The sequence below is a fragment of the Notechis scutatus genome, chromosome 3 (assembly GCF_049901735.1).
Source record: "Notechis scutatus isolate UNSWTSFEM ecotype Mainland chromosome 3, rNotScu1.2, whole genome shotgun sequence".
Classification (NCBI taxonomy): domain Eukaryota; kingdom Metazoa; phylum Chordata; class Lepidosauria; order Squamata; family Elapidae; genus Notechis; species Notechis scutatus.
Window position 1 is genome coordinate 157,016,656 of NC_142011.1, and position 21,371 is coordinate 157,038,026.

Here is a 21,371-nt window from a genome sequence, read left to right on the forward strand (position 1 = left end):
ATGTATTTTAATCCATAAAGCCCTATACAGAACTTAGAATACAACAGACTGATAGCATTGTGTAGTGTGTATAGCAGAAGTTCATCTTGTCCCTATTTTAGTTAATAGTCCCTCTGAAATAAGGTGCATAAATGATTATGATTCAGTCTTTAGAGTGAAAAACTGTTACTACCAAGGCAGCACAAGTAAGCTCAGAAAGCTTAATTATGTGAAGGTAAATTACCAACATTTTCTCTTATTCATTTTCCATTTCAATAAAAGTTTTCAATAGGTATACAAATGCACTTTGCACATATTTACCTCACTTCATCTTTTGACAAAATGCAACTCCTCAATCCTAGTACTCATCAAATAATACCAAAATGGTCTTAGAAATATTAGAAGAATTACATATATTTTTCAGGCATTACTTGTTTTCATGTTCACATCAATTAAGGGGTAGTTATTTTTGTAAGACTAAAATACAAGTACAGCCTTGTTACATGCATACATTCTTCATATTTAGGTTATAGACTCAAACTATATGATGCACTAAAAGTTTAAATTTGCCATCACTGAGGAAAAATAAAATTAAAATTTTAAAGACACATATTTTTTCTACAATCAAACTTAGGATCTTGGGCAAAGGAAGTTATACTACCATCTTGAAAAAATTAAGACCTTGTAATTTAATTCTAAACTTGAATCTATTTCTTCAATACCTGCAGCTGTGAAAATTTCACAGAAATCTAATGGAAAAGATAATGTAATTTGCAGATGTTTAGAAGAAATGGATAAAGTAACAAAACTGCAATGCTGATAAATTTATTCCAATGTCACTTAGGGAAAGAATTTCCAGTGATGCTCTGAAAATAAATAAAAAATGCTACTCATGCAGTGTCCTTGGAGGGAAGAAACAGACACAGACATATGGGAGATGGAGTTTTTTGCTACTCTTAGTTGCTAGTAGAACAAAATACGCAAATTTCATCCTTGTAATTTTGGATGACTTTACTGCTGTTCTGTATTGCCTGAAAAAAAAGTATAGGGAGTGTTTAGTTTACATACTAATTAATTTATAACCTCATCCTCTGTTCACATCAAGTCTATCCACATAAATTATATATCACCACATCAATCGCAAGGTGACTCTATAGATTGCTAGGCAGCTGGGGTGGAACTGCCCCACGTGCCCCACACTGGGTTACCTCAGGGACCCCGCAGCCAGGCCATCCATGTCTCAACACCAGCCATGACCATAATGTGGCCATGGCACCAGTGTGCCGCGTGGCCTCCTGCTCCATTGCAGCCACAAACAAGCAGAAAAGTGGGCCAGAGGCCATGTTTGCTTCTGCTGCACATGGTTGCTGATGCTGGTGTTGGGGTGTGGATGGCCTGGCTATGGGGGCCTTTAGGTAAGCTGGTGCGGGATGCATGGGGAAGCTCCACCACCATCCTGTCTTGCCTCGTTGCCACAGCACTGTGAGAAACCAGATGGAAAGGGCGGGTGAGTGGCTGCACATACATAAAAACATGCTAGGCTTATTTTGGGGATAGGTGTTATTTTTGGAGAAACAGTAGTAACATTAGGAATTCTGCTATGTAGGCCAGATGAACTAAAAGTGCTCCTACTGAGAAGAAATTGTTGAGGAAGTTGTAAATGTAGAGCTCCTAAGAATAAAAAGTACTTTTAGCCCAGAGTTCACAGAGAGGAAAGAAAGTGAGAGATTTATTTTTGCTTCTCTATTTCTCTGGATTTAAAAACTCTTGGACTGTCCCCTAAAGGTGTGTTGCCTTCAGGACAAAGGAAATACTTTTGATTCTCTTTCCTTTCTTCCACTTAGTAAGTTTGTTCCAACATCACTAAAACCTAGTTGGAGAAAGTTTAACTGAAAACCCCTGGGATCTATTTACAAGTTACTAAGTTTATAATAAGGATTGAGCATTTAATTGTTTTAAAAATTAACCTGCTTCTCAGCACTAAAAATGTACTCTTCCTTTCTGAAAACTGGAGGTGTGTTACCAATATAAGATTTGTAGCAGAGTGAGAATCAAGAGTTTGAGGGCTTCTCTGATGGATGGAGTGGAAAATCAATGGAGAAACTAGGTGCTAGGTGACTGGACAAATGTGTTGCAGGCAAAGGAGCAAACAGAGCCATCTGCTAGTTGTCATGGCTACCATTCTTTCTAAGCAGTCTTCATTTCATAAGATTTTACTTTAATCTTAAATCATCTTATTGGAGGAAGCGCATGTTGATCATTTGGACAGGACACTAAATTTCAGAGTATTTGAGTTATAGTGCGCACATAAAATCAAGCCAGCCATAAGAATTATGAGGTATAAACATGGTTCATGAATACATGCATAAAATCCTGTCAGTAAAAAATATATATGGCAAGCAAATATGTGGATAGTGTACAATATAAGGGTAAGGATTCCCTTTAGGACAGCTGAATTCCTGGGGACTCTATATACATGTCCATTAAGTTCACCTGGTAGCCACATGGAAATATTCTACCACTGCTTTCTTCCAGAAAGCTGTTCTGACACTCCAATCTACCTTTCTGGCTTCTTATTTCCTGATACTGTATTTGCTGAAGAAATATTAAGCATATATTAAAATATTTGCTTAAGTCTGATTTTCATGTTCCTGGAAGATTAGATTAGTTTCTACACTAATGTAGAGAAATAAGGAAAGCAGAATCCGGAATCTTTGCTGTCCATATACAAATGAGCAAAAATGATAATTCCTTCATTTGTTTGATCATATGAATATTCACTTCCATGATGTTCTTAAGTTTACAACTTTCACATCTCCCACTTTCTATACTCACATATCAGATGAAGCCCAGGTTGCTTTACATGTACTATTCACACAAGGGAGGCTAGAGAGAATTCCAAAGGGGAACATCTTCTATCGGCATTTCTTCACACAAATACTTGCTAAAGAGGATGTCTGAATGTCATATTAACTTCTATCTGCCTCCATTTTGAGGCAAAAATGAACTGCTTCAATGCAATAATGCTGTAGTTCATGCTATAATGAACTCACTGTTCATGAGGACTAGGGACACTAATAAGTTAACTTGAACATTGTCATTTGTTGTAATGACAATCCCTTTCTGAGGGTTCTTATATAGTATGGCATTATTTTAAATGCTTCCAGTGGAATCATTCCTTAGAGATATGAAAATATTTAGAATGGTAAAAAAAATGTGTATATTTCTAGTTGTAAGCCATACAATTACCATCCTCTGCTTTTTAATATATATATTTTTTCTGTAATTCATGGGTTTTTTTCTCATTAATATGAATTGAGCACAAAAATATCTATTGCATTTATGGAAAAGAATCCCTAAGCAGGTAATATACAGTATATATATATAAAACCTCTTGCCTGACAGAATCACTCTCTTTAAATTCAGCTGAACTGCAGCTTTGCCTAGCTTTATTCCAACAAGTGGTTGTTCAATTATTTGACCTGAAGTCTGCTGGTTTTTCATCAAAAAGCTTTTCTGAGTCACCAAGTGACCTGGCCGCAAATAAAAAGCTTTTTTCCATTTTCTTTTTCAGACAGATAAATATTATCTTTCAAGATCTCTCCCTCAACCAAAAATGTTTCTGAAATAGTTTCCCTTTTTTGTATAGTGTTATGGTTTCTTGAACTTATAGCCTCACGCTTCCCAGATTCCTCCCTTAATTCTTACAAAGGCATTCTTTTTGGAAACTTTTCTGTTTTGAAGTTGACAAACATGAATGGAGAAGCAAAACCCGGGCAGATCAGAAAAGGCAGAAGATACACTCCGGATTCTAATCCCTGCTTCTCTCCTTTCCCCCAACCCAGAGGAGAAAAACTATTTTCCTGTCACAATTCATTCCCATCCATTGTTTAGAAATGCAAGAAGGGGGAAATGTTCCAGTTTTCTTTGCTACCTTTTACTCTGTTGCTCCATCTCAGGCAAATTCATCAGTTATCTGAAGTCTGTGATGTCATTAAGCAATCACTTCTCTGATGGATCAAAATCGGTGGGCTATTAGATCACATTCTTCTACTAGGATTAAATTTTATTGTTTACTGTTTGTTTACTAAAAACAGCTTTATTACACCTAAGTCAAGTTGCTTGTTATTCAAATGGCAACATTATAAAGAGGTCTTTGACCTGTTCATGGGAAAAACCTATAAATCCACTATTATAGGAAGTCAGGGAAGAGGATGTCAGGCCTGTTTTTTTGTCAACAAGCAATTAACATGATGGTTTTGCCCATAAAAATTATGTTAGACTATAACTTAAGCACCATTCCCTTGCCATTGCACCATAAATATACTTAGCTAAATGAGACTGATTAAATTTGAGTAGAGTGAGATAACTGCAACTAGAAAGTCATCTTTTCTACTTTGATCTTTCTAGATAGCACAGGAAGATCTGAAAGGAGTTCATGTGAGCATTCACTGAAGGTTCATAAAAGAATCCAGGGACTTTGGAATCCATATAAAACATTCAAACCTTTTGTTTTATATAGGAAAGTGAGTCAAGTGGGCAAGATCTTGCAATTGTTTGTCTGCATCTCATGTCGCTTTTGAGGATGAAATTGATGCAGACATTCCATAAAGCTGCATGTCTTGCAATTCTCTATTCAAGGATAACATATGAAAAGGACTATTACTAATCAATCAGCTCATAGCAATTGTCTCAACTCTAGTTGAAGCAGTTTCATCATAATCAGATGTCCCAAAGGTGCTTTTTCAAGAGGCAACTGGACTTTCTGGCTTTTCTTTGAAGACGTTTCACTTCTCATCCAAGAAGCTTCTTCAACTTTGACTGGATGGAGAGGAATTGAAAGATTTATACTCCTTGTAGACAGCTGGTCATTTGCATTCTTTTAGAAAGTCATTGAGGCCACCTGGAGGTTTATCTGTGTCATCTGTGTCATCAAGTGGGTGTGGAGCCTTCTTGGAACTGTTGAAAGGAGTCTGTTATAGACTGGAGGTAGATGATGTTGAGAGATGGCTGTTCAATTTTTTTTCCTTATTTCTTTTTAATTGAATGTTTTGTACATAATAGTTTATGCCTTGTGGATCAACAACTGCACTCTTTCATTTTGTCCCAATGTCAGACATGAACCAAGTGATCTGTGTAGCCAGCAAATAGAGTCTGTCCCTCAGCAGACCAGACCAATGAGGTGCACTGAGGGGGTTCTGCCTTGCTGCTCATGGTGATCACTTCCTGTTTGAGCTCATCCACAATGATTTTACCTTCCAAATCCCATATCTTGATGCTGGGACCAGTGGCAGCACACAGCCAGTAGATAGCCTCTTCAATCCTTCTTTCAAACCAGCAGTCCTCTCTGTCCAAAATGTGGACTTCAAAGAAAAACAAGAAAGTCCAGTTGCCTCTTGAAAAAGCATCTTTGGGACAACTGTGACCTGAATGCCTGAGAATCTCCATAGACATCATAATCAGATGTTCAGTTTGATATAGTTGCAATTTCATAATCAGGTCAAAGTAACTGTCATGCATTTCTCTCTACCCACCCTCTCTTATCCCCTCTCCCATCCTTAAATCACAAAGGTGAAGGAGATGAAGACCAACACAGCTTCTGAAATACTACGACTTCTGGAGCAGAGAAGCATTCACATCTTTGAAAACCACAGTGAACAATCACTGAACGTCTCCAACTGTATGACAATTGTCGTGCCAGAGGAAATTTTCTTCACCATTGCTACAGTAGGAATCCTGGAGAACTTGCTAGTGCTCCTTGCAGTAGGGAGGAATAAGAACCTGCATTCCCCCATGTACATTTTCATTTGCAGCTTAGCTGTTTCAGACATGCTAGGAAGCTTGTCCAAAACTCTGGAGAATATCTTCTATATCATATTTTGCAGAAAGAGATACCTTCCATGTAGTGGAACAATGATAACAACTGTGGATGATATTATAGATTTCATGTTTATTTTATCTCTACTGGGATCAATTTTCAGCCTTTCAGCCATTGCTGCTGACCGATATATAACTATATTCTATGCGCTGCGTTACCATAACATCATGACTCAAAAGCGGGCTTTACTGATTTTGCTGGTGATTTGGGCTTTCTGTGCAGGGAGCGGCATAGCAGTGGTGATTTTCTCCCATGAGATCGCCACTATTGTGTCTTTCTCGGCTCTGTTTTATTTCATGCTCATTTTTATCCTCTGCCTTTACATCCATATGTTTCTGCTTGCCCGTTCCCATGCCATAAAGATCGCCTTGATGCCTGCAAGTTCTGTCCACCAGAGAGCTAACATGAAAGGAGCCATTACGTTAACAGTGTTACTTGGTGTTTTTCTCTGCTGCTGGGCTCCCTTCGTTCTTCACGTGCTTCTGATACAGCTTTGCCCCCAAAATCCTTACTGCGTTTGCTATTTGTCCATCTTCCATGTCAACGGTATGTTAATCATGTTCAATGCTGTCATTGATCCCATGATTTATGCATTTCGAAGTCCAGAACTGAGAAGTACTTTTAAAAGATTGTTCTGCTGCTGGCAGCCAAGCTGGGCTTAGCTACTAGAAATTCAAAACTCCAGCGAGTTTTATCATTTTACCAATTTATCACAGAGGATCTCAAGGATTTTAAAGCAAGAGTCGCCAATCTTGGCAGTTTTAAAGATGGGCACTTCAACTCCCCAGCTTGGGGAATTCTGGGAGTTGAAATCCCCAAATCTTAAAGTTGCCAAGGTTGGAAAACCCTGTTTTAAAGGATCTAAACATGTCACTTATCAGTGCTGCTCTGCCAAGCTTAATATCTTTAATTAGACCACCATCAGATATAGGCCTCACTCAGATCTTTGTACGTAGTTAATAACTTTCATTAGAATTGGCCAAAGGAATCTGCAGTAATAGGGCATTATAGCTGATGTTGCTATATTATTTACTGCTGATCAATGGATATGTTTTCTCTAACCAACTAAGAAATTATTTGAGCTAATTAACATACTTACCCTTTATTCTTCCCACATGGTAATAGGATTTTGCTCAAATCTGTTTGCTGCAGCTGTTAAAGAAGAATTGGATTGTAAAATATGTTTTTGTTTCCCTTTGCTTTAGGTCTAGTTCCATTTTCCTCTTATAAAAACAATGTGCATAAATGATGTGCAGAATCAAAGAAAGTAACCTGAATACTGCTAAAGAATAGCCAGGTTTCAGACCCTTAGAGGATGTTATAATCCAACATCAACATTCAGGAAACATAAGAAATATCTTCAAAATATACTGACCAACAGTCATGACTAATGTATTTTATCTCCATATACAAAGGCAGCTCTTCTCTCATTAGCAATTTCTTGGGAACACATTGGGATATGCTACTACATTCATGTCCTAGGTGATGTGTCATATATACCCAAGAAGTCACTAAGGAAACAAGTCAATGGATTAGATAAACTTGTCTAGGGATATTCTCAGTCATCCAGGTCATGACCCAGAGCTGAAGAAGCTTCTTGGATGAGAAGATCTTCAAAGAACTGTTAGATAAACTTGTTGTCCCAGATAATGATGTTTTTCCATAAAGAGATGGCTACAAAGTGACATACATTATCTGTGCTGTGGGGTTTTTTTTCTTTAAAAAGAAATTAGCACCTTAATTATTATCTGTCTCTGACCCAAATATTGTGGTTGTTGTCATCGGGGAGGCCAAAAATGGGCCCGTTTTTGGCCTGCAGAGTGCTTTGAGGACTCCGGGGAGGGAAAAAAATGGGACATGTGGAGGCAAAAAACTATTTTTTTCTTGTTTTCCTCCTCTAAACCAAGATGTGTCTTATAGTCTGGTGCATCTTATAGTCTGAAAAATACAGACCTGCTGTATTCATCTTGAATGTCTGGAAGAAAAGAACCCAAATATGCCCAGATAAAAATGTTCTTGGTTATTTCAGGTTATTTAATATTTCTCATCCAAACTGCTTCTTGTACTGAGATCCACAAAGGTGTTTTCAGGCACAACCTAGGTTAGTATTTATTCCATATTCTCAATATGACATATCTAACATAATGATTTTTAAAATTCACATTAACCTTTATCATACCACAATTATCTATGCCACCCAAATCTCAAGTCATATCCTTCTAACTCCAAAAGCCTTCTAATTTCTGAGCAGGACTTACTTTTTTATTCATGGAGAACATAATTCTGGAGTTGATTTCTTAATAAACAACATCTGGAGGCTGAAGCTGTTGGCAAAAGGCAACAGAAAAGTGTTCATTTTTTTTTAAAAAAAACCCTCTATTGTCCATCATATTTTAGCAATACATACTGTATGTACCTAACCATTAGTTGAAGTTGAGACCAGATACAGCAGAAAAAAAATAAAAAAGCTGTAAGTTCTGTATTAAATTCCTCACAGAGATGAATACAATTCTTTCAACTGTATCTGAAGGTGAAAAAGTATAATGGAAAGGTCAGGAAACTGCTATTGGCTTTCCTGCAGATTATGAGCAATGAAAGTGTTTACTAAATTGCTATCAGGCCATTTATTACAGTGCACCTCAGAAATTACCTTCCTAACATCAAAGAGTATAGATTTTCATAGAACATGGACAGCAATTCCTTATGACAACGTCCAGTTTGTATCTCAAAATTCAGGCATTATTCTTTTATGTACCATGACCATCAGTTGTGAAGTTCTTCAGGAATTGTTGACCAGGCCTCATAGACTGCATAATTAAATTGTCTCTACACAGAGTTCTGGAAACCCTCATTATGGACTACTCATTAACCTGCCTGCTTTGAAGCAGAACTACACCAATCAAAGTAATGAATCAATTGGCAAACATTTCAATTAGTTAAAAGTAAGCATCCATTGTGGCAAACATCTGCTGGTTGGGGAAAAGTGTATGCATCCAAATGCTTATGTACAATAGACTACTCTCTGGGATAAATATATTATTTTGGTTGCTCTTGCCTAAGTTCACCTGGGGAAAAATGAAAGATTTATAGTGGCTGAGCCAAAAACAAATGTAAAACCAGGAAAGAGAGCACAATCTTATAAAAAGAGGACCGCATGTAAGAGAGAGTGCATTGTATAAGATAAAACTCTTATGTAGCTTTTTGAGAGTGAAAGTACGGAAGCTGGAGAGATACTCTATTGGTTGAGTTTTAGGGATTGGTATTTTCAATCTATTTAGAATTTCTCTCTCCAAAGTAAAAGGTCATTAATCTTTTATTATACCTATCCAATAAAAAATAGATTATCCAATCCCATTGTGAGTAGCAATTCAAAATCTATTATATTGATTTGGAGGTAAAAACTAAATTTAGAATAAACTGCTGTCTACATTCAATGAAAATCCATGCCTAATAGTTTTAGGAAATTTTTATTCAAAAATATATTCATCAAAAGACATGTTTCCACCACAAGGATCTACACTTATTTGTGAGGCCAAATTTTATTTTAATTCCAAAGGTTCTGTCACATAAATGTATAAAATATAATGAGGTAATGGCTCCTAGCTGAGAAATTATATATCCATGAGTAATGTTGAGATGTTGAAGATTTTTAGCAAAGAATTCTTCCAAGCTAATAGGCTAGCAATTTCCAATTTGAGAACTTTTGTTAAGTTCATATGGCTCAAAAATTGTTTTCCAAATCAATTAAACAACCAGTCCCCCCCTTTTTTTAATCTTTCCTTCAAATGTTGGCCTATGTGTCAGTGGTGGGATTCAATTTTTTTACTACGGGTTCTGTGGCTGTGGCCTGATGGCCGTGGCAGGGGAAGGATACTGTAAAATCTCCAGTCAGAGATGGGATTGGCTGATTATCTGAACTACTCAAAATTTCTGCTACCGGTTTTCCAGAACTGGTCAGAACCTGCTGAATACCACTTCTGCTATGTGTTACAGATAATTTATCCTACTGAAGTGAGGTTTCAATGCCAAAAGAGCTGATTATCTTGAGGTTTTTTGAACCATTAATGTCAAATGTCATGGAAAGTTTTACTGTGATGGCACTTTCTAGATACAATTTTAGCTGAATGAGATTTACCTTCTATTTAGTGTCCCAAAAATTATGTTGCAAATTGGAGGCAATCACTGAAGTAACATTATCTGAAATCATAAGATCAATATTCAGGCAATGAAGTTATCTTTAGCACCTTTCTTTCCGCTTGGACTGATTTGGGTTATTTTTTTAAAAATGTGTTTAATCACATCATCAATCTCTAACTGAATGGATTATCTCCTGTGAAAACTCATTGAACCCTTCCAATTAATCTTACCAAGATATTTCATGGAAATCATCACTATAGTTTTCTTTCAAAACTCTGAACAGTATTCAAACACAGTATGTCATCTACTGAGAATAAGCTGTGTCGATATTAGCAATTGGTATGATCGCAGTAGACACTTTTTAAAATTCACATAATTGTCCTATTCCCTGTAAAGCCATCAATAGAGAAGTACAGTACTATCTAGTTTTTCACAGATTTGAGTATTATAGTTATATAAAAGAGTGCAAAATAAGATGATTTTCATTGATTGGAAGGACTAATATTTATAGGTCAATGTGCTAATTTTCCCTAGCACATGCTTGATTTTTTTGTTTTTTAGTCTCTTAACTTTTTAAAAAAAGGTGTGGAGGGGTATGCTGCATAGTCAATGCCAGCTCTAAGTTTCTGGGCACTACAAAATTATAAGCCAGTGTCTTGTTTAGAAGGGTTCCTATCTGTCCAGAAAAAAAGGGTAAGAACAATTGTGGATTGTAGAGACCATCCTGGGAGGTGAGAAAGAGTGATACAGTAAAACATCACTACTTTGCCTACTAGAAAATGGGTGTTTCCTGAGAGACCATATCAAACATGATGCTTCTTTTCTGAGAACACCCATAATATTCTATCAAAATTTCCAAATGAGCAAAAGGCTGCAGAGACTAATGCTCTAGAGCAGAGGTGTCAAACTCACGGTGTTACGGCAGTGTCACGTGATGTATCTTGACTTTTTTTCCCTTTTGCTAAACTGGACGTGAGTGTGGGCAGCACGTGACACATCTGGCCCATGGGCCATGAGTTTGACAGCCCTGCTTTAGAGAGACCAAAATTGTTTATATTGGTACAGTTATGTAAGTGGTATTCTGTGAGATAAAATGAAAAGGTAATGACATTATGCTAATACAGAGGCATTGCTCTGTACCGATTCTGTATAGAATCTTATGCTGCACACTGAAGAGCATGCTAAAGCAAACTACAAATTGGACAGGGCAGCTTCATGCCATTTGTTCTTGTTTAGAAATCCATCTCAATACTTCAGTTGCAGTCCTTTCATCACTGAATACCGAGGACTCAGAGAACCAAAGCATAAGGAGGACAGTTTTAGGACTTTGAATCGAACAGAAATTTGAATCAATGCAGATATCCTGCTAAAAGTATTTTTGAAATATGGCTGTTTATCCTGTTTCAACACATCTGGTACAGGGGAGTCTATAAGTAATCACTTGTACTTTCAACTACAAATTCTGTTTTCATTCATCTGAGTGTGAATTATCTCTTCCCAGTGACCCCAATCAAGCAGTCCTTTGAATCAAAATGACAGGTTACTCGCATGCAAACAAATATAAGCAGAGTGCCTCTTCAGCACAGCCTTAATAGAACACGGCCAGCAAAGGAAGATACATTATTTCTGAGAGCAATTCAAGGTGCTGGTTTCATCTTTAAAGCCCTATGTGGCTTGAGACCAGGTTGCCTAAGAGTCACCTTCCAAAATTCTGTCTAGAAAGGAACATGAACTTGACTACATAATTAACTCTAAACATAAAAGGCAAGCTTTTTCAGCTGATGGTCTTGCTTCTATGTAGCCATGCAAAGAGAAGCATATAACTCAGGGCTGTCAAACTCGTGGCCAATGATGCATAACACGCTGGCCTTGCCCACGCCTGATTTAGCAAAAGAGGAAAAACTCTCAATACATCACGTGACAACGCGGTGATGACGTGAGTTTGACACCCCTGATATAATTGATGTATATATAAAAAAGTATATGTAACTAATGCTCTTTGTTTTTTTACTTTTTCTATATCTACTTTAACTTTGGTACCATCAAAATTATACTGTGGTCCTCAAGACCTCTGTATCAACGTGGTGTTTGAGACAGTGGGAATTTGCACAGATGCAGGGAGGAAGAAGCAAAAAAGAAAAGTGTTGAAATAATCATGTCCCTATTTCTGATTCTGAAGTGTTGGCAACTGTACTGTAAGGTGTTGTCAAAGCTTTAAATTGATCAGAGGCTAAATCTCATTAGCCTCACTGAGAGTTTTCGTAGCCAAGAGTGGTGTCTTTGAAATCCAGGTATTAAATAGGAAATCAAAATGATTACCCAGCTTTGTTAATATCCAAAATAGGCTCCAAAATAATTCTACAAAAAAAGCATTTTAGAAGAAAAGCATAATCACCCTAGAAATCAGGATACAAAATGATGAATTAGAGCAAAAGAAAGCAAATTCCTGTTGAGGAAAATACCTTCAGTAGTTTGACAATTAAATCAGTTACTTAGAAGTGACTAGCTTCTTTTTGCTGGATGTGGTCAAGCAAAAGTGAGATAGCCATCCATGCACACATGCTCCCTATTACATAAGCATATTTAACCTGAAAGTAGAAGCATTTAACCATTCTTGCCTTTTTCTAAACTATATATATTTTATATGCTGTTTTTGTATTTTAATGTTTTATTGTACATCAACCAGAGTCTCTCTCTGGGAGGCGAATGGTTCAAAAATCAGAAAAATAAATATTATTTGTGAATGATGATGTCAGGATGCATGTGATATTTTGACCTCAAAATATAGCTTGTTACAGATATTGCTGTATTTGGATGTTTCTTTTTTGGAGTCCTGCAGGAACTTCCTGCCCTGCAGGAACAGCAGATTGGTCTGCAAGTCTTACATGATTCTTTCAAACACCATTATTCTATTTGTGTTGTGTCCATCCTGGAGGACACGACACGACAATGCTCTTCCTCCAAATCGTTTCTTGCAGTTTCCCTGTGAATTGAATTAAAGGATGGTGAGCAGCCCAAAGTCATCCAAGAATTCTTCCTGACTGGGAGTGGACTTCATAACAGTACCTATAGTACCTTATGTTACCTATAGTATCTTAAGCTATATGCTATGTAGACTCGTGTTAAAAATGGATGAAACATTGCATTTTGCTCTGCTCTGTAATTTTTTAATTTGTAATAAAAATAGGCTACCCTTCGTGGCATTGATTCCTATCAATATGTCAAAGAATGCAGCAGCATGAACATCAGATCAATTGTTCTTTATTTTAATATTATTTTTCAAACACTAATATACTGAAAGTCAACTCACTCTTTGTGCACATGAGGGTTCCCAAGAGTGAGAATCTGATTTGAACAAGGATTAGTGAAAGAGGTTTTATAACTATAACAGAAAACAGATTTATTTACAAGGAGTAAACATCGACAGACAAAGCCTAACATCAAGCTAATTATTGTATATTATGCAGAAGAGAATGTTAACAGCATGAGTTCTGTATGTGTGCGCACACACCTACAAAGAAAAGGAAGTAGCCTCACTTTAGCAATCTTCAGGCGAAGAGTAGGCACAATAGTAGAAACAGGGAGGACACAAAGTAAAATTTTAACACAATATCTTCTCCCTTTTACTGTCCTCCCTTTTGTACTGTCCTCCCTATTGTATTGTCCATACACTAATACTGAAGTGTGTTGAATTTAGACCTTCAATATGATGTAGCTAAATATATTACAAACTACTAACTTATTATTTTGCTCAAACAAGAGTATTAACCAGCGGTTTCTTTATCTGTAGTTTATTTCCAAAACGCAGAATCTGTTTCTGTTTAGGTCTTTAATTTCTGATTAGAATCTTGAATTACCTGCAAAAATTTAGAAGTCCCTGGTCAAAATCTAAGTTTCAATGAATATATAAGTAAATAAAAGCTGATGTAACTGCTGCATGATAAAAAGTTACACATGACATATTTTTGCAAATGTGAATGTATCCTGTTTATTAATTCAAAATAAGAAAATGATTAATATGATAGGTGTAGATGTTTTAACATGCTTCCACTTGGTTTAGTGATGTTTTGGCATACGTAAAGTTTTAAAAAGAGCCAAAATGGTAATTAACTTGTTAGGCTTATAATTAGTCAGATGAAGATAATTTCACAGGTGAACAAATTCTCTGACCCTTCTAATCTATCAGGTTGTGATTATTATTCTGTCTGCTTTCAACCACTATGGACTCCTCTAAGCAGCTGTCAGAGCATTTAAAAATGAAGTTAATTAACTCTCACAGCAAGGAAAGGTTATTTTTTTTAAACTTGTCTAATTGCTCCCAACTAGCCATTTAAGTTGTGATAAAGCATTCTTAAAAACCGAAGTTACTTGAAACAGCTAAAGTCAGAGCAAGATCTATACCACGGGTGTCAAATTTGCAGTGTTGTGTTGCCATTACATGATGTATCGTGATGTTTTTCCCCTTCATGGAGCTGGTCTGCGGGCCGCCAGTTTGACATCCCTGATCTATACTATCAAGAAAAATATCCATTAGAGTTGGTGAAACCTGCTTAGATCTGAATCAATAGTTTTCTTCCAACACCCTGCTGAAAAATTTAGCTGAGATTAAGATAGCTGGTCACAGATCTACAGGATAGGATTGTATACCCAACAATCCACATAGGAAAATTTCAGAAACTTTGCAATAACCCCATCACAGGTCATCATTTAAGTCTCACAAATATCACTTTGATAAGCCAGAAATGTTTTGGGATAAAGTACTTTAGACTTATAAAGCAAAAATTGATCAACAACTACAAAAGATAAATTTGGAGACAAAAAAAAAGTAACATTGAAAGAGTAGAACATTTTTAAATTTTGGTGCCAGCATTAACTGAGGAGTACCCCTAACTTTAAAAAAGTATCCCAGATTCGCTTTCTATATTTGCATTTTTTTATTGTGAAGTTGTTCAGAAGTCAAGTACACATAAATAGTAAAACTGCTTTCAAATCTTCAATAAAATTTTGCATTTAAGATTTAGGCAGGGAGTGTTCTATTCATTTAAGGAATCAATGAAGCATACAATTTGACCAGGAATACCTACATTTGCATATGTTTCAGTTCTATTATTATTGTTAACTAATCTTTGATCAATTTATACTTACTGGTTTCTAATTTGTTATGTGATTTTTGATAGATTATTTCTTTGCATTCAAGAATGAAATCCAAAATCAATGGATCCATTTATCACACGTATTTAAATTGAACCAAGAAATTTTGAAATTTTACTCCACACAGACATTTTGCTAAAATTTGAAAATGACATTTTAAAAACTTGTTTACCAGTGACTTTAAGAGGTGCCATCATTGATCAGGCAAAATAATGCAAATCATAAGTAATTCCACTCCGACAATAATTATTGGCTGAAATGCCTACATGTTTATTTCAAGTAAAATTCCAGAAAAATTAACCAACATACATTCAGCAAGTTTATACAGCTTCACATTTCCCATGTAGCAATTCCAATTTACAACATGGTCTATATCGCATTGAATAGCCTTTGAGTATGCATGGTTTCTTTTTACAACAACTCAAACACTGCCTCCTGCTTGAAATAATATTATAATAAATTCTTCAGTCTTCATCCTATAATGAAATTTACTGCAACACAAAGTATTTATTTGTAGAGCAGTACATAATTTCCATTTCAGGGTAGGGCTTGAGATAATGCAATCATTTCAATAAGAGTTACATTTCAACAAAACAAGATTATTCAAAATCCTTCATTAAGTCAGTAATTTGATACAGTAAACTATTTAAAAGCAAATTGAATCTGAAGAATCACTTATAGCAGCGTTTCCTAACTAGATATGTTGGAACTGTTCCAACCATGCTGAACATTAAATTGTAGGATCATTCTGCTTTTATGGGAATTTATTTCATTCATAACCTTGGGGTACCATTGGGAGAAAAAAATAGTATTACGTATGGTCTCGAGGCTGAAAATATGAATAGAATGTAATTCACCTGCTTCTATTGCATTTCAGTATCACAAACACATTAGGAGATATACAGTACATAAAAAGTTACTGAGTCTGAGTGAATCTACCCTGTATATACAAGATTTGGAACTCTCTTAAAACATTGGATTTCTTTGTTCATTTGAATGCAATTAAATTGCAAACCTTTTTGGTAACATTTCATTCATATTTTTGGTTTTCAAACAAATATTTCATTGAAAGGAGATTTGAATAAAACAGTTTCCAATAAGAACTTCAGTAAAGCTGCAAAACTTTCTTCTAAACTTACCTTACCGCATTAAAACTAAAAGAATATTTCAAATACAAATTATGAAATAAGTAATTTGTTACTTTAAAATTTATAATCAGAAAAATATCTTACATTATTACATTTCCTGCAGGACTTGGTGTATTTTCAGCAGAAAGTGGAATTATAGACTTAGATGACCCTTTACTGTATATTGCCCTGCTCTGCTCAGAATAGGAACCAGAACTAAAGTAGACCAATATATCATTGGGTGTAGCTGCTATTTGAACATGTCCAGTGAAGGCAACCATTTATTGTCGTATTATCCCATACCTGATTAGCTTGCTATATCTACACATTCCCACAACCTACTAAACAATTATTAGATAAGACTCATTTACCATGCTAACATCTGGCAATTACTACATTGCTTTCAAGGAAAAACATTTGTCACTTATTCATTGTAAGTATTAAATTCTACAAGTTGTTGATCCACATTTTTCTGAAATGACGTCCAAGCATAACCATGGAACTTGCTGTACATTTTTCAGAAGAAAACATTACTTATTATTTCTGAACACTGACCTTGGAACAACTACAAATCTAGCAACATCCTAGTCAGTTAAGCTGATTGTGAAATGCATGCTGATGGGTAGAAAAATGGATTTGAAAATCGTCTTCCTTGGGCAATTAAAAATATTAATCCAGCCAATATTAAATCCAGTCAAATTTGTTACAGATATCACAAAATGTTTAATTTTATCACTGAAATCAGTAGAACTATTAAAATGCTTCACTTTAATAATAACTTAGGTATTCTAAATGTGACTTTTTTAAAAAAATGGTTTTTAGGGGAAACAATATAAATCATGTTTGGATCTCAGCATCATTCAGGCTTTGCCTTCATCTCCAATAAAAGTTATAGTCTTTGCAACCAGAGACTTGCTGCTTATGTTAGCACTCATTCCCTATATAGTCTACTTACCTTTCTACACTTCACATTTATCTCTGTTTCTAGTGTATGCATAAAGCTGGACAAAGCTCAACACTTTGCATATTCAAAATGTATTTATTTTCAAAGAAAATCAATTCATTTTCATAAATGCTGGCTCAAGAAACCCACTTTTAAATTAATAGGAAATGCACACTTAAATATCTGATAGTAGTATGTACTCATTGGGCCAACATGCTTAAATTGACTGTTGAATGAGAAATAAAAGGTGCATCTTATTTTAGCACACTTTTAAAAATAGTAATAATGATAGGGATTTACCACAAATAAACAGCAGCATCTAAATAATCTGATGCTCCTTGCTAAAGCAATGAAGAAGCTTTAAGATGGACTTTGCTGGATTCTGTCCTATGCTGTCTATCTCAGACATATGACATAGCACTTAGCAATAGCATTTGGACTTATATACTGCTTCACAGTGCTTTACAGCCCTCTCTAAGCAGTTTACACAGAGTTAGCGTATTGCCCCCAACAATCTGGGTCCTCATTTTACCCACCTCAGAAGGATGGAAGTCTGAGTCAACCTTGAGTTGGTCAGGATCGAACTCCTGCCAGTGAGCTGAATTAGCCTGCTATACCGCATTCTAAGTATTGCACTATCATGCAGGAGAAACAGCAATATAGCAGCAATGGGTGTAATACAATCAAGCCAAAGACCAATGATCACCTGCAGTACTCATTCCCATTTAACCCTCAGCATTCAATTAAGACACGCCTATAAATATTAAAGGGCAAATTACTCTTAGCTATTTTTCAAAGAAAAAGAGGACACAAGAGATATCAGTAAATATCAAATCATTTATATGACCCATAGTCAGAGTTGAGTGTCTTTAAAAAATTTAAACAAATATGAAATTGTTGTACTTACATTGAGTTACCTATTGTGCTTTTCTTATACTTTGGCTTCTTTTCCCATGAAGAACTGAGTTCTTTATAAATTATATGCAAATTGCATTTGTACATAGAGTTCAGCAAAGACATTTTGTGATTCTTAAGTGTTGGTTGTTTAAAAGACTTATCTGGATTGCTAGCGATACAAAGACAATTTACTATATATGCCCACCAAACCAAACAACTGTTTGTATCTCTATAAACAATTAACACATATATTCATGTTTGCTGAAGGACGATAAAGTCATCCAAAAATGGCAATACAAATAGGAAAAAATGCTCATTTCCCACACAGGCTGTCAACAAGGATCACAAGTTAGAAGTGTAGCAGTTCATAAGGAAATCAATAATTTAATTTGTAAACTAACAGACAATCCTATGCATGTTTACTCACAAATAAGCACCACCGAATGAGCTTTTGCGGTAACTGCATTTAGGCTAAGTGTTATTTCTTAAAAGTTCTTACAGTGATCTATATCTGTTTTCTAATACTTGCTGGGCAATCCGCAGTTCATGCTATAGCAGCATATGATCTCCTTAAAAGTCTTCCACATTTCCTGGCTCCGAAAAGCATAGATCAAGGGATCAATCACTGAATTGCACATTATGAGAATGAGGTACATATTGAAGTGGGACATGAAGCAAACACAGTAGACGTTCTGAGGGCAGGAGATCATCAGAATGAGGTGGAGGAAAAAGGGAGCCCAGCATACAATGAAGATGCCCAGTAGTATTGTCAAAGTGATAGCTCCTTTCATGCTAGTCCTTTGATGGACAGAATTATATCCTGGCAAAGCTGCTATCCTCTTAACATGAGTGCGAGCCAAAAGAAACATGTGTATGTAGAGAGAAACCATGAGGACCAACATGATGAAAAACATGGTGATGAGACATATAATTACATACTTTGATTCATAATAAAGGATGAAGATAATTCCACAGCCAGTGCAGAAAATCCATATGCATGCAATTATGAGTCCCGATCTTCTCACAGTCATGATATTATGATAACGGAGGGCATAAAAGATGGTGATGTACCTGTCAACGGCGATAGCTAGCAAACTGCACATGGAAGCCACCACAGATATGCAGATCATTGAATCAAAAACATTATCTATGTGACGTACAAAAACATCTTCAATAATAAGATGCCTATTGTTTAGCAAATATATAGTTATCGTCTCCCAGGCGTTTGACACACTGACCAACATGTCAGCAACCGCTAAGCTACATACAAAGAAATACATAGGAGAGTGCAGGTTCTTGTTCTTAAATATAGCACAGATGACAAGAATGTTTTCAAGAAGGCTAACAATGCCGAGCATAAGAAACACTTCAGCTGCTATAACCACTTGGTCACATGTTGATGGATTGGTCCCGGTGGTGGGAGTGGCGAGGTTGCTCCCAAGGGCTGTGAAGTTAGAGTCTAACATGTTGGGATGGTTGGACAAATTCATCTCTGTTAGCAATTATGCCCTTTTTAAGATGGTCTTTCCAGTCTGAGAGGCTTGTCAGAACATAATCTTGGAAAGGCAATTTCCAGAAATGTGGAAGTTCCTGCAAAGAGAAGGACCAAAAGTAATTTGATACCGAGAGGAAGTGGAATTTCAAGACATATCTTTCTGAGCTCATTTAATGCTAGGAACAAAGGAATATGGAATACAAGAATCCAAATATGGAATACAAGAATCCAAAGGCAATGATGGTGATCAATATATCTCCCACTCATCTATCCCCCCCCCAAATTTTTTTCCTTCCTTCCCCTTCCATCCAGCTACTTTCAATTGATGGGTTTTTTTAATGGATCTGGGGGAATATTAATATGCTAACATTTCTAGATTAGCAAATAATACTGTATAATTAATCAGCCTCCACTATTCTAAATTATACATAATACGATTTTCTTTTCAATTGTCTACTAAACCATAAAGCAAAAAAGTTTAAATATTTTCCTTGATCTTTCAATGGATGAAAGAATGATACTTATAGCTATATGTCAGCTTCTTCGCAGCAAATCTCATACCTTCCAATAACATACTGCTATTCAAATGTGTATTATATAGCTTTTCTTGCTCTTTAGCACCACGCATCAGTTTGATCAGAATTTTAGCCTGACTATGGATACTTGAGTTCAAATTTCTTTGACATGGCAGGAATATTATCAAAAACAGTGCAAGCTGTTCAGACCATTCAGGTTGACAATATATTTATATTCTTAGTCTAAGCAGTAATATTCAAAGAATCCCAGTATTCCCCCAAAGACTTAATTTGCAAGTAGATAAGAATTGTAGCTATTTACCAAGTCCTGTTATTTGTTCTGATCCTATTTCTCTTCAGATCTCGTATGTTTTCATCAGGATGTCAGAAGTTTCTCTTGCTGTTTCTTACATCATCAAAGCTTCTTAGGTTATTTGCAGGTGTAAGTGCCATGTCAAGAGAAATGCACATCCAAAAAGACAGGGCTGCTGCTGGTATAAATTAGTTACTGAGGTCCTGCCTTTTTATAGTCTCAAGAGTAAAATAATTTCAGTGATTCAGCTCCTCCTATACTCCTCCTTTCATCTAACTTCGTAAGGACTTCCCAAAGATTCAGACTTGAATGCTTAGTGCCACCTCATGGCTGCTACTGGTGATGCATCCCCTTCTTCTCCCATGCCTGCTCTGTTATTAGAAACCATCCCTATAAGATTGTTCCCATTTTTCCTATCCCAAATTGTAAACATTTTTTTAAATGAACTGGGTTTTCTGTTTTTAAAACAGCCTTTCTCATATATACTCTGCAGGGTTTAATCAGAGTTCTCAAACCTAAAGAATTGAATTCTATTCTGTTCTGTTCCGTTCCATTCCATTCTATTCTACCCCAGCATGTTTGCAGTATCCAGATTCTTTCCTAACATCACACAACAGAGTGTCAGCTTCTGAGCATACACAAAATTCCTCCTGATCAATGTCAGTGCAGGTTGAACTTTGTTTGCTGTCTCCAATAAGGAAAGCCCTGGAGTATAGTGTCTATTAATGACTAAGCTAGAGTGCTCCAAATTTACTACACTGATCTGATGCTGCATTGGAGTGGACCATTTACAAAAAACTTTAGCTTAACCTGAATGGAGATGGATAAGAATCGTATTCTCTTTCACAGCACACTTTCTGAATACATTGTCATTGACAAAGATTGCAAATGATGGCTAAAATAAAGATGAAATTAATTTCTAAAATTTACCACAGT

The 21,371-nt window shown here is 36.0% G+C and overlaps 2 protein-coding genes across 2 annotated transcripts; one reads left to right on the forward strand and one right to left on the reverse strand.

The window, feature by feature from the left end:
- Positions 1–5,550: 5,550 nt before the first annotated feature.
- On the forward strand, positions 5,551–6,519 carry MC2R (melanocortin 2 receptor). Its single transcript, XM_026671869.2, has one exon. It carries the CDS (start codon positions 5,560–5,562, stop codon positions 6,517–6,519), a length of 960 nt encoding a protein of 319 aa, XP_026527654.2. The 5' UTR covers positions 5,551–5,559.
- A 12,009-nt stretch (positions 6,520–18,528) lies between these two features.
- On the reverse strand, positions 18,529–20,574 carry MC5R (melanocortin 5 receptor). Its single transcript, XM_087961491.1, has 2 exons — positions 20,445–20,574; positions 18,529–19,702 (listed from the first exon to the last, which is right to left on the reverse strand). Exon 2 carries the CDS (start codon positions 19,600–19,602, stop codon positions 18,631–18,633), a length of 972 nt encoding a protein of 323 aa, XP_087817617.1. The 5' UTR covers positions 19,603–19,702; positions 20,445–20,574; the 3' UTR covers positions 18,529–18,630.
- Between the last annotated feature and the right edge of the window lie 797 nt (positions 20,575–21,371).